Raw genomic sequence first — 13,226 nt, forward strand, 5'->3', positions numbered from 1 at the left:
TTTTCTATTTCTATATATAGAAATAGATTATAACTTCAAATTGACAGTTTGCAACTTGCTCATGCTGACCTTTGGTGAAGAGATGAAAGTGATATTGTTTCTCAAATTGATTCAGATTGGAAATCTTCAGTAGGTAAAGACGAATGTTCAATTATGTCATGTTGCCTTGATGTGGCAACATAACAATCCTTTGTGTGAATCTTCTTTTTCGAATATAAAGTTAATTAAGACATTGATGAGCATCAGGATAATTATATTCGAATGACCATATCAAACTACCCAACTCAACTCTATCCATCCAACAAACAAAGTAACCCAAACAATGATAGATGAGTGATGCACATTTGAATGTATTGGGTACAACAAACAAGTCTCCTTACGCTGGCCAATAGGATTTAACTGCAATCGGTTCGCGGAATTCATTCAGATATATGGCTACAGGGTCGGAGTGGTGAGTTACATTTCAACACCTGTGGTGTGTACATATACCGTATGCCAATAGGATTTAACTGCAATCGGCTGGCGGAATTCATTCAGGTATATGGCTACAGGGTCGGAGTGGTGAGTTACGTTTTAACACCTGTGGTGTGTACATATACCGTATTATAAAGTTTAAAATTTTAAATATGCCAAGTACTGATACGGCCGAAAAAACTGCTAATTTGTGTCCCTACATTCCACCTAAAAAAAATACCTATACCCAGCCGCATATTATAAAAAAAAATTTATTGTCCTTAGTGCGACTCTGTACAACCAGCCTTGCTTGGGAGATCACGTGCGCTATGCATGATAATGTTTTGGAGCACTCTGTTACTTGTATGGAAAGAGTATAGTAGAAAAATGTCCATTATGTATGTAATGGATATATAACATGTACGATGTCCATAGAATGGCTAAATTATACAAAAATGTACAGCTTCTAGACATTCACATGTTATCCCGGGAACACTAGATATATAATGAACATCCACAATGTATGTACACTGGACTCACAGATAATATCCTTTAGATCTACCTCTCTCTCATTATAATTCAGACTTCAACTACAAAAGATTTTTCATTGAAATTTCTGATAAACTTATCAATGATGCTTTTCTTACCAGGAATAATAATGATTTTTCGTTTTTTTTTCCATCTTTTTGGATGGGAACGGATCTGTCATATGAGTTGTTGTTCTATTTAATTTGCATCAGTGTTCTTGACAGTGTCTCAATTCGATAATATTTTTGTTTGTACATTCAGTGGAAGGGCATTTTGTATCCTTCAACATTTGGAGCTGATACGTTAAAAAGTAGATATCCATGGGATGGGGCATACTATATGAACGTACTGCAAATATTAATAAAACTCATATCGATGAGTTTAAGAGTCAGACTTTCACAACTGTTGCATAATAGATATAAAAAAGCTCATATACAGAATACACTGACCACAGTTATGGTTGAATGAACTTGTGATTGAGACCACTTCTCATCTTTGCTCTACGATCGACAAACCCTCGTGGAAGAGATAATATTGCGAGTTACGTGGGGACCAAGTAATGTGAACATCTTCAAGTAAATGTTTACTTAGAGTTAGGGTATTTGCCCTTTTTCAGTTTTATTGAATAAAGTGTATGGTTGATGATCTATTCATTGTCATTTTTTGTGATTTAGAACTACTGAGAAATATCTGAACCCACTCAGAAAAAATCATGGCAGATTTTGTCATATTATTTGTATTTTTACATGATTTTAGTTTATTTCAGTATTTGAGTGCACACATTCACTCACCCTACAAATTTAATTCCAAATAATATATCGTTAAAAAAAATTACACTTAAATTATTCATACTGATTGAATTAGTTATTTGAGGAAATGGTGCGTGAGTAAATCTGTCGACTCATTTCAACCAATTATGACATCGCTGATACTGGCAAAGAACTATGTTTGGGCTTCGTTTTGTTAATGAATACTTTGATACATCCACTGAAGTCAGCTGATATTAAGACATATCCACCAAATCCTTTGCTATGTTGTTGGACTAATGGATCTTCAATCTAGAAAAAATAAGAACCATAACAATATGAGTCTCAAATAATCTTACCTACTACATCTTACATATATTGTGGATAAGTTAATTCGGAAACGTTAAATTAGGGAGAATCTTCGCAAATCTTCGCTTTTTCAAAAAGATATGGATTCAAAGTTTACTACCCTTCCGTATAATAATAATAATATTTTATTGGTTCTTCTGGATTATAACTCAATGATATAGAACAAGTCAGTGTAATATGATATAAATAAACTTATAAAAAAGAAAAAATTATGTATATATAGGATATGAACAGTTATGTAAAATTATATATTAAAACTTATAACTAGGTAAAATTATAATAATCAAATCAAATCAAAGCGTGCTTTATTATCTGAAGAATAGAATTCTTATTGACAAAGCTCCTAAATATAATAGTACATAAATCCTAACTGCTTAAAATGAGCAGGAAGTCATGATAATTAAATGAAATTAAAATTATGCAAAACAATATGGATTGTCGGATGTTAAAAGTGGATGTACTTAATGTATATATACAGTCATGTTTCTATAAAATATTTTCACAACAATACAGTAGAATAGAAATAAAAACAGTTTTCCCTAATTTATTCTATATTAATTGGTTATAAATACGAAACAGGAAAGAATTGTCAGATGATAAAAACATTAAAATAATATATATACATATATACATACACATATATACACACATACATATATACACACATATACACACACACAGACATATGTACATATACACACATATACACGTACATAGACCCATGTACACACATATAATAATTTTATAAAATGTTTGATTTCTTAATACAGTTAATATGTACATACATATATAGTCATACATACACACCTACCTTTAAAACTATTTAGTGAGAGACATAGATACGACATATTGTACTGCTGTCATAACTATTCAAAATTTTGTTCAAAAAATTCCCTCAAATCATAAAACGGTCTTGTTATTAAAAAATTTTTTACAGCCCTTCTGAATTTCGGAGTGCTATGAATATTTTTAATTTGCTTCGGTAGATGGTTGAACATTTTCGTACCATTGTAAACAATTGAATTTTGGTATTGGGTGGTTCTGGGGACTGATAAAGGTATATATTGGCCATTTGCCCTAGTATTACGTGCAGTGTCAGATTTTAATAAATGTAGTTTATGCTTATGAACTAAACTAGTTGATTCTAGCACGAATATTGATGTTAACGTGAGTATCCTCTGAGATGTAAATAAGGGTTTACATGAAGTTTGGTGATTAACATGGCATAAGTATCTCAGTGCTCTCTTTTGTAGCTTAAAGATCATTGAGAACAACGCTTGCGAGCAGGCTCCCCAAAATGCTATCCCATATCTGATGTGAGATTCCAGGAGAGCAAAGTAGGCTTTTCTAGCAATAAGATAACCGATGTCATTTCTAATAACTCTGATAGCATAACACCCAGATGACAATTTCTCTGCCATTGTCATAATATGCTCATCAAACTTTAAATTATGGTCCAATACAACACCTAAGAATCTGTAATTATCAGATTTCATAAGTGTATCATTATCTAGTTGTATTTTGTCGATGTCCCATTTAAATGATAACACTTTAGTTTTCTTAGAGTTGAAGACCATTTGATTGGCATCGCACCACCTTTTTATTTCAGTTAGATCTAAGGAGATCAATTGGCCGAGAATATTCTTATCTTTAGTGTGCCACTCTATAGTTGCATCATCTGCAAATAAAGTGAACCTACCACTAATATTCAAGTTCGTGAGATTATTCACATATAGCAAAAATAATATGGGCCCCAAGACAGAACCTTGTGGAACTCCGCTGGTCAATTTTTTTCCCTCAGATACTGCACCCGAAACTTTCACATATTGTTCCCGGTCTTGCAAGTAAGATGTCATCCATTTATGAGATATGCCTCTGATGCCATAGTACTCAAGCTTCTGCAACAGTATTCCATGATTCACACAATCAAAAGCTTTGGATAAGTCACAGAACACCGCCGCGGTCGCTTCTTGATTATTAAGATTAGTGTACACATTTTCTAAAAAATTATAGATAGCGTCATTTGTACTTTTGTTGGTTTGGAAACCGTATTGGTTACCATTTAGTATTTTATGTTTAATGACAAATGACATGAGTCTCTTCTTTACTAATTTTTCTATGATTTTTGCAATAGTAGATAGAAGGGATATTGGTCTGTAATTTGATGGATCCTCCCTATCCCCTCCTTTGTAAATTGGGATCACCATGGCTGATTTAAGTATTGTTGGAAATGTTCCCGAGACAAACGATTCATTTATTATATCAGTAAGCGCGTCAATAGCTGCCGGGGGCAATTTTTCCAGCATATTTATAGACAAACCATCAGCTCCAGATGCCTTTTTGTTCTTAATGTCCTTCATAGCACTCTTTATTTCATCTGGGTCTGTTGGAAATAAAAAGAAGTTTTCGTCAATTCTTACATTCTCAAGATATTGCATTGGATTAATATGAATGTTAGTGGAAATGTCATTAGTAAGTTTAGTTGCGATAGAGCAATAGTAATCGTTGAAACAGTCAGGTTTCAAATTGATTTCATCGATTTGATTTTTGCTCTTTCCACGGATTTCATTTATAATAATCCAGCTCTCCTTTGCTATATTGGAGGCAGTATTAATCCTGGTATGATAATATGAAAGCTTAGCCTGTTTTATGACACTGTTGTATACACTTCGGTACCTATTGCAATAATTTTGTAGGTGTTCCTCTTTATTAAACTTTTTAATGTAGTTCAATGAGCGCATATTTTTGGCTGATATTTTGATGCCCTTCGTTATCCAAGGTTTCCTTACCTTTTTTCGGATTCTGGTGATAGGGAAAGCACTTTCAAAAATATTACTGAGTGTATTCAAATATGTGTTCATATGTATGATTCTGTTCCAGTTGACCTGATCACAGGCCTTTTGAAATTTGCAATATATTAACATCCCTAGATGACAATCTTAATTCTTCAGTTATATTGATAAGTCATTTATAAACTCTTCAATGGAGTAGTAGGCTTTATCAATCAGAAAGTTTTTTAGGAACGGTTTAAATTTTCTTAGTGACATTTTTCTAACATGATTCGGCAATTTGTTAAATAGCCTGATACCCATGAAAATTGGACTTGATTCTGATCTAGCCAGTCTATGATTTGGTATTTCTAACAATGTTGAATTTCTTGTGCCGTAATTATTTTTGTTTAAGAATAAACCGATATACTAACACAGGGTTTCTCAAACTTATTGTTCCGCGTACCCCTATTAGACTTTCCAGACCACAGCGAACCCCTTGAACAAAACTGGTTATTGATAGGCATTTTATTAAAAAATAATAAAAAAAAGCAATTGATACACATGTATTTTTTTGCCACCTGGTCTTGAGTTCGATTTTCGGGTCTGGCAAAGTATTGGGTATTTTTCGGTTTTTACAAAATTCTTAGTAGTAGGAGTAGTAGGAGTCTGGAACTGTTCCCAGTGTATGGCAATAAGCTCTCCCCCTATTACATGGGACTAATAACAAAACTGGCAAAAAGTGAGGACTTTTTGTTCTCCTGGAAATAAAAAGGTCCACTGTCACCTTTGATTTCACACGATTTCATCGCGCAATTTGCGAGTACTTCTGAACATATCACACACTGTGGCTCTGGGAATTCAATAATAATAATCTTTATTTGAAATAGGTAATCCTAATCTACATTCTACATTGACAAAGTATAATCTTATATATAGTAATTAGCAGCTCCTTCGATAGTATTAATATATTTGTTTTGTTTTAAATTTAAACGTACACACTATGTATTTACATTTCGAGTTATATTTTCCATTGTTTTGCTAAAAGAAAACTATTCAAGTATAGCCAAATACCATAATAATCATATACAATCCTACATATGAACCAATAAGAATGCTATCCCAATATACACTTATAGCCCGAAAGAAAATACATATATTGATACCATTCACGTACAGCCAAATACCACAATAATCATATACAAACATACATATGAAACCAATAAGTTATGCTATCCCACTACCCACTATACACTCATATCCCGTAAGAAGATACATATATTAATACTGGTATTGATACTAAAAATTATTAATCCTGATAGATATACAATACAACGATTTTACTTTTGCTGTAAATGGTTTATCATTTTTATTTTAAACTGTTGCAGAGTTTCTGATTTCTTTATATCATCTGGCAAACTGTTGTAAGCAATGAATCCCTTGAACGCCAAAGTTTTAATATTGTAAGCTTTTGTTTGCCTAGTCACATGTAAGTTATGTTTACTTCTCGTATCATGCTGGTGAACTTTCGTATTTATAGTTATATATTTGTGAAAATATGATGGAAGAAGATTATGCAACATTTTGAAGATATAACTCATAGTTAAATAAATAAGTCTATTTTCTATTGACAGCCATTGTAATGTTCCCAACATCAATGATATTGGTGTATATCTGTTACATCTCAAAGTGATTCTCATTGCACGATTTTGAAGTTTTTGTAGTGATCTCATTTTATTGAGGTCAAAACCATACAATAAGGTCGGGCAATATTCGAAGTGAGGTTTGATAATTGTATTATATACGGTAATTCTTGAGCTCATACTCAAATGCTGAGATACCCTCGAAAAAAAATATAGTTTTTTGAGTATTTTTTTCTGAATATAATTGAAATGACCATTCAACGTTAAGTGGTTGTCAAGCATAAACCCTAAATATTTAAACTCTTGAACTAATTCAATTGTATTATTTTCTATTTTGATGTGAATTTCATTTATATCAAATTGTCTGTATTTAAATGGTGTGGCAATTATCATCCCCTTTGTTTTTTCTACATTCAGTTTCAATTTATTCATTTTGAGGTATTCTGTTATTCTATTTAAAGAATTATTCATCTTTTGTACGGCATTATTCAAATCTCTATCAGTTACTGATATTAACGTGTCATCTGCGAACAAGTGTATATAGTCACATTCATTGTAATGCTTTATATCATTTATGTATAGAAGAAACAATAGCGGACCCAAAATGCTTCCTTGTGGAACTCCATGTTGCACTTCCAATGGAGCTGACAATGAATTACCAACTTTTGTTTGTTGTTGTCTACCTGTTAAATAGTTGTTAATCCATTCAAGTACTTTTCCCCTTATGCCGTAGAGTTTCAGTTTTTTTAGGAGTATATTGTGGTTAATGGTTTCAAATGCTCGCCTCAAATCCAAAAACACAACCACAGTGAACATATTTTTACTCATACTACTTTTCCATTCATTAACAGTTAACTGAATGGCTGACTCACATGAATGATTGGATCTAAAACCAGATTGATTCATAAAAAGTATACTCTTTTCATTACAATATTGCAACAGTTGTTTATAAACTACTAGCTCTAACAGTTTTTCAGCACAAGGTAAAGTGTTGATAGGGCGGAATTCACTACATTTATTTGTATTAGTCACTTTTTCAGTTGGAGTAACAGTACTAATCTTCAATTCTGTAGGAACCATACCTTTTTCTAATGATGTATTTATAAAATAACACCATACATGACCAATTACCTGAAAACTGTTTTTTATAATTTTACTATACATTTCATCAATAGGTGAACCTTTATTAGCATCAATTTCCGATATTACTATTTTCAGCTGTTTTAGGTCTATTAGTTCGAAGGCACTAAAGCTATCTTCTTTGAGATTCTTCTTTGCACATAAATTCAATTTTCAAATATTTTTCATCATATTTTTTTGTTTTGCTGATGAAATGTGTTTGTGTAACTCGCTCGTTTTCGCAAAATAATTGTTTGAAATTGTTTCATCTGAAGTAGACCCAATAGGACTCGACATAGTTTGTACATTTTGTGAACTGGTTCACAAAGATTGATTTTCGGGACATTTTCCGCGCAATGAACACGTATTTTTACCAGGCAGCTTAGCCGCCGCCATAATGTAAACTTAATTGCATACCCCCTATGACTTAATGGCATACCCCCTGTGGTATGCGTACCCCACTTTGAGAAACCCTGCACTAACGGATTCGATCGTATTTTAAAAAAATATAACGTGAAAGTAACCCCTAAAACTTCTTCCTCACTTCAACGTACGTAAGGTAATCCTAAAGACAAGATGTTTCAAAAAGAAAAGTCGGGTATATTTGAAATAAACTGTTGGGACTGTGACAAAAAATATATCCGTCAGACAAAGCAAATCATCAAAACTCGTTTTAAAGAACATGCAATATCCGATATCAAAAACCAGACAAATCTAATGTGGCTCAAGACGCCTTGGAGAACGACCATGGAATGAATGGAAATTGTTGAGATAGGTACACGACACTAGATTTTTGGATGCTTTTGTATGTCTGGAAAGTGTGGCATGAGGACTATGAATAGATCCAATCCAAACAGCCCAATATATTCTTTTTTATGAATCACTCTGATGAAAAAAATGTCGGGAACTTTCACGATAAAAATTCATGCAAATTTCTACCCAATATCATTAATGCTTTCCTATTGCACTCTGGTAAAATTTTCGGGAATTTTCGCGAGAGAATTTTCCGCAAATTTCTAGCCAAAAATCATTATTTGTTCCGGAAAGCGAAATTGTATCCTATTAGATATAAATTGGGAGTTTTAAAGTTAGGAATTAGTTTTCTTCATCTCCTGAAAACGCCAACTTGGTTGGTGACATGGGCATCAAGAAGAATATTACATTTCTGGTGATTGGGAAAAGTGCTTATTTTGGATCATATCTACTGATGAAATTGAATGACTTTCCCCAAAATACATAGGAAAAAGGCGTTCAAATGGAAGGGCATGATAAGTGGAACCCTTTCCAAAAAAAAAAAAACATTATTGTTTTCATAAATTTTTTTTATGCTTTTCGTGTTTTTATATTTGTGTATTTTTTTCAGGATTAAGTTTCTTCCTTTTGGTAGGAACTTAGCTTTCATAATGTCTCTATTATAGAAAGCTTCAATTCGTGGTATGAATTCGTGGTATTACTAATAAGTGGATTGAATCATATCTTAGTGATAGGAAACAGATTGTTACAGTTGCGAATTCCAAATCTGACGTAACGTATGTCAGTGTTGGAGTACCTCAAGGTTCCATCTTAGGCCCATTATTGTTTATTATATTTGTGAATGACATAAAGGAAGTATGTTTAACCTTAAATTCAATAGTGGCGTATGCTGATGATACTACATTTGGCATTAGTGGGAAAAACAGAGAATTCATAGATGTCGCTAATGAAAGTGTGGCCGAATTTCACCAGTACTGCGTGAGCAACGGACTTACTGTAAATCCTCATAAAAGTGTTTTTATGACTTTCTTACCGAAAAATATTCGTCACGATTATAGTAATCTGATAAGATTGAATGGACATTCCTTACATGAACTGAACTCAGTGAAATTCTTAGGAATAACACTGGATAGCAAGTTGACATGGGAGATACATATTAATAACATAGTAGGTAGGCTGAGCTCGGCATGTTTCTTAATTAGACAACTAAAGAATACGGTTTCGATCAGTGTCTTAAAATTGGCATATTTTGGGCTGGTTCAGTCAATATTATCTTATGGCATAATATTCTGGGGATCATCGGCACACTTAAATAATGCTTTCATTCTTCAAAAAAGGGTGATACGTTGCATGAAAGGAATACATCCCAGAGAATCGTGTAGGCCTTATTTTATTGAATTAGGCATCATGACACTACCATCTCTTTATATATATTTGTTAGTATTAGATATGGCAAATAAAAAATTGGTAAGAAATAATGAAATACATGGTTATAACACTAGGAATAGCAATCATCTTCATCAATCGTTCTCTAGACTGATAGTGGGTCAAAATTCTAATCATTATCAACAGATAAGATTCTATAATAAAGTTATAGACATTTTTGGTCATATAAGAAAGTTCAAAAAAAATAAAATCTTTATTATCAGACTATTTGTTAAATATGGCATTTTACTCCACAGAAGAATTCTTAAATATGTAGAATTTATATGTTTAGTATGTATAATATTTGTATAGATGTATGTACTGGGCCTATGTTTAATTATTTAAAGTGTGTATACACATATATTATGTTCATAATTTTAATCTAATCCTATTTTCTGACAAGTCCAACAGACTCTATACATTGTTTTTCTTTTTTTTCTTGCAATTGTATTGGAGTTTACAGTGATGAATAAATTGATTTTGATTTTGATTTGATTTGAATTTTCAAGCATTAGTTTTTCAACTTCTAGTAATAGAAACCAAGCTACGACTCAAGATGTGATTCATTCAGCAAACAATTCTGGAGATTTGCGGTCTAGCACTGACATAAAAGACGAATCACTGTAATTGGCAACAGGAAATTATATATTCTGATTGAGAACACAAAGTTTGTTCTAAAGTTTTTTAGCCAAAATATATCAGTGAAACTCGTAACCATCCCTTACAATAAATTGGCTCCTAAGTTTATTCATTTCATGAAACAGTTCCTGTCAGATATACTAAATTCAGATCTGAGAAATTTGCAATGAGTTTGAAATACTACCTACTTATTGAATAACTTTTATCGAGATCAATTGCCCTAACACCAAACTGAAAATTGATCAATTTTCTTCTCCTGAGGATGTTAACTTTGTTGGCGAAACGCGCGTCGAGTGCAAAAATATCAGTTTGGTGTTAGGGCAATTGATCTCGAAAAAAGTTATTCAACTTTCACACCAAAGGTTCAAATCTCATCGTTATACCTACTTATTATTCGGATTAGTTGCTAATAAACTAATAACAAATTGACGCAATATAACTCTGTTCGTTCTTATGGAGGTACATTTGGAATGAATTTTGCTGACAATGTAGTGCTTATGGCACCAGAGATAGTCACGCAAGCAAGTCTGTCTGTATACCAGAGAGCTTAGGTTGATTGGGCCATATGCTATAAAGCTTTCGGCCACCAGGCAATTGTTCAATACGTGAATACTTGTCTGACAATCTTCACCTTTATCGACGGTCAGTAGCCAGGTGGTTAGCATGAGTGGTTCGTTCTGCTCATGGCAATCAACTGTTATGTGAAGGTCAGTTCGAATCCAAGTATAAAAATTTTAATTTTCACTGTGTACCGTCTGATGTGATGTTTGTTGGAATGATAAAGTCATCTGCAAGAAGATTGCAGATCTACTTCTCTTTTGTCAAGGACATCACGCAGACTATCGATCAGGAGTGACAACTGAATGGGGGATAGTACCCCACCCTGCGGGCAGCCCCTGGTGACCTTGAACCTAATGATGTCATCTTGAAGAGTCGTGGTTGATGTTTTGTTTAAGAGCATGACGAGGATTCAATCAGTTATGATAGATTCTGTGCATTTTTTAGCCAATACTGATCACATAAATTCAAAAAGTGCATTGTTAAAGGCTCCTTTGATATCAAGAAAAAGGCCACCACAATCTCTTTAGAAGATGAAACCGGTCGGCGGTCAATGTCGAAGTTTGGCTTTGCAACTGACTGTCTTGGGGAGCCTCGTTTATCTTTGATGTTCGAGAATTGAGTTCTCTGTTGATGTCATAGTCGGCATCTTCGTAAGGGGAAAGCCACTGCCCTTACAATATCTTTATGGTTGAGAGGATTATCTCTATAAGGTTATGTAATGCTGAATCTATCGATGCTGGTTGAATGATGCACATAAAATCCATTCCTGACTATCTCTGTGCGATTTTATGAGAATGTGTAAAAGTATTTTCAGTCAGTTTTGAAGCTGAGCTGGATATATAATATCCTCTTCAGAAGATTTGAAGGGCTGAAATGATTTAGTCGTTCATTCAACAGCCAGTGAAAACTTTTTTGCCAACCAACCAGTTTTTGCAGTACTAGTGTTCAGACATATTTTGAGTTGAAGAATATAGCAGAGTTTGTTCAAGAATTCCACTTGTTGAAAACTCACGTAACCATATGGGATTTCTTTTTTAATGTATAGTTTCAAGTTTCTAAAATTATGAAAATGAGATAAAACTGCAAACATACCTTTTCTTCGAATTCTATATTATCTTTTGATTTGTCCTCTAGTGCTTTAATGATGGCCTCCGGATTGGGTGCGAATATCGCACAAGTAACAGTTGCATTATGTGCCTTGATTGCTTCCCAAAAGTCATTTCTATCTCTCCTAACTGAAGAAAACTTTGAATAATCGTGACTAGTTCTCCAGATATAAATATCTCTGTTTTCTGACCCACTTACTATATATTTACCATCATGACTGAAACTTGCTTTTATCTGACTACTCATATTAACATAACCTTTATATTTACATGATACATTCAAATCTCGAAGATCATATAGTCTTATTCGACTATCATTTGAAGTAACTAATATTTTATCTTCCCCTGGCATTGGTTCTATTCCACTTATTTTGCGTCCCACTGCATTTCTACCTCGAGAAGAGCGTACGTGAATTTGGGTATGATATTTCAGTTGATCCGTAATGTAAAATATACAGCGCCCATCATAGGTTCCCACCACAGCAAATTTTCCATTTTGGCAAAAATTAGCAGCCGTGATCAGTTTTGGATTTCCTTCTACTTCATTCCAAACAGCCACCTGTATAAATTAAAACTACAATTAGTTCGATTCTAATAATATCTTAGATAAGTAGTTTAGTTGGATAAATATATTATAATGAAGATTTGGCATAATCAGCTTCAATTTACTTTTTCATACACAACTATTGTTAAATACTCTCTTGAACGGAAACAAAGAGGAATTTGAAATTTTACAGCGAGCAGAAGATAATGAAGAAGAAGAAAACTAAAACTTCTTCCTATTATCATTACATTTTTTCAATGTTAACGTTCATAAATGTATGGAATGGTATTTTTAATGAAAACATTAATTACAATTCCAATTCTATTCTTTTTTTTTAGTTAAGAAGTAATAAGTATAAATTAGATTAGAATTCGAATGTAGAAATAGAAATAATAATAGTTTTATTCATCACAAAATTTTTCACACATACACAATTACAAGATCAAATTCATGAGAAAACTTATTGGACTAGTCAAAAAAGTAAAACGCTGAAAGCTAAACACAAATTTTTGATCTTGAATAAATTTAAAAAAGAGACTACTTGTATAAAAGAAACTATGTAATTTATCTAA

General features: G+C 32.9%; 1 protein-coding gene across 4 annotated transcripts in view; it reads right to left on the minus strand.

Annotated features, from left to right (window-relative positions):
- Nucleotides 1-1,699: 1,699 nt before the first annotated feature.
- The window catches only part of LOC111512552 (WD repeat-containing protein 44), a 60,908-nt gene continuing 49,381 nt past the window's right edge, over nt 1,700-13,226 (minus strand). For all 4 annotated transcript variants that reach the window (XM_074185466.1, XM_074185474.1, XM_074185461.1 and 1 more), the window contains exons 8-9: nt 12,097-12,669; nt 1,700-2,039 (exon numbers count right to left, since the gene is read on the minus strand). In XM_074185466.1, the coding sequence (XP_074041567.1) occupies nt 1,896-2,039; nt 12,097-12,669 (717 nt within the window). In that variant the 3' untranslated portion in view covers nt 1,700-1,895. The remainder of the gene's footprint in view (nt 2,040-12,096; nt 12,670-13,226) is intronic.

The sequence above is a fragment of the Leptinotarsa decemlineata genome, unplaced genomic scaffold (genome assembly GCF_025532065.1).
Source record: "Leptinotarsa decemlineata unplaced genomic scaffold, Ldec_3_MD MMD2_P_RNA_scaffold_2, whole genome shotgun sequence".
Lineage (NCBI taxonomy): Eukaryota > Metazoa > Arthropoda > Insecta > Coleoptera > Chrysomelidae > Leptinotarsa > Leptinotarsa decemlineata.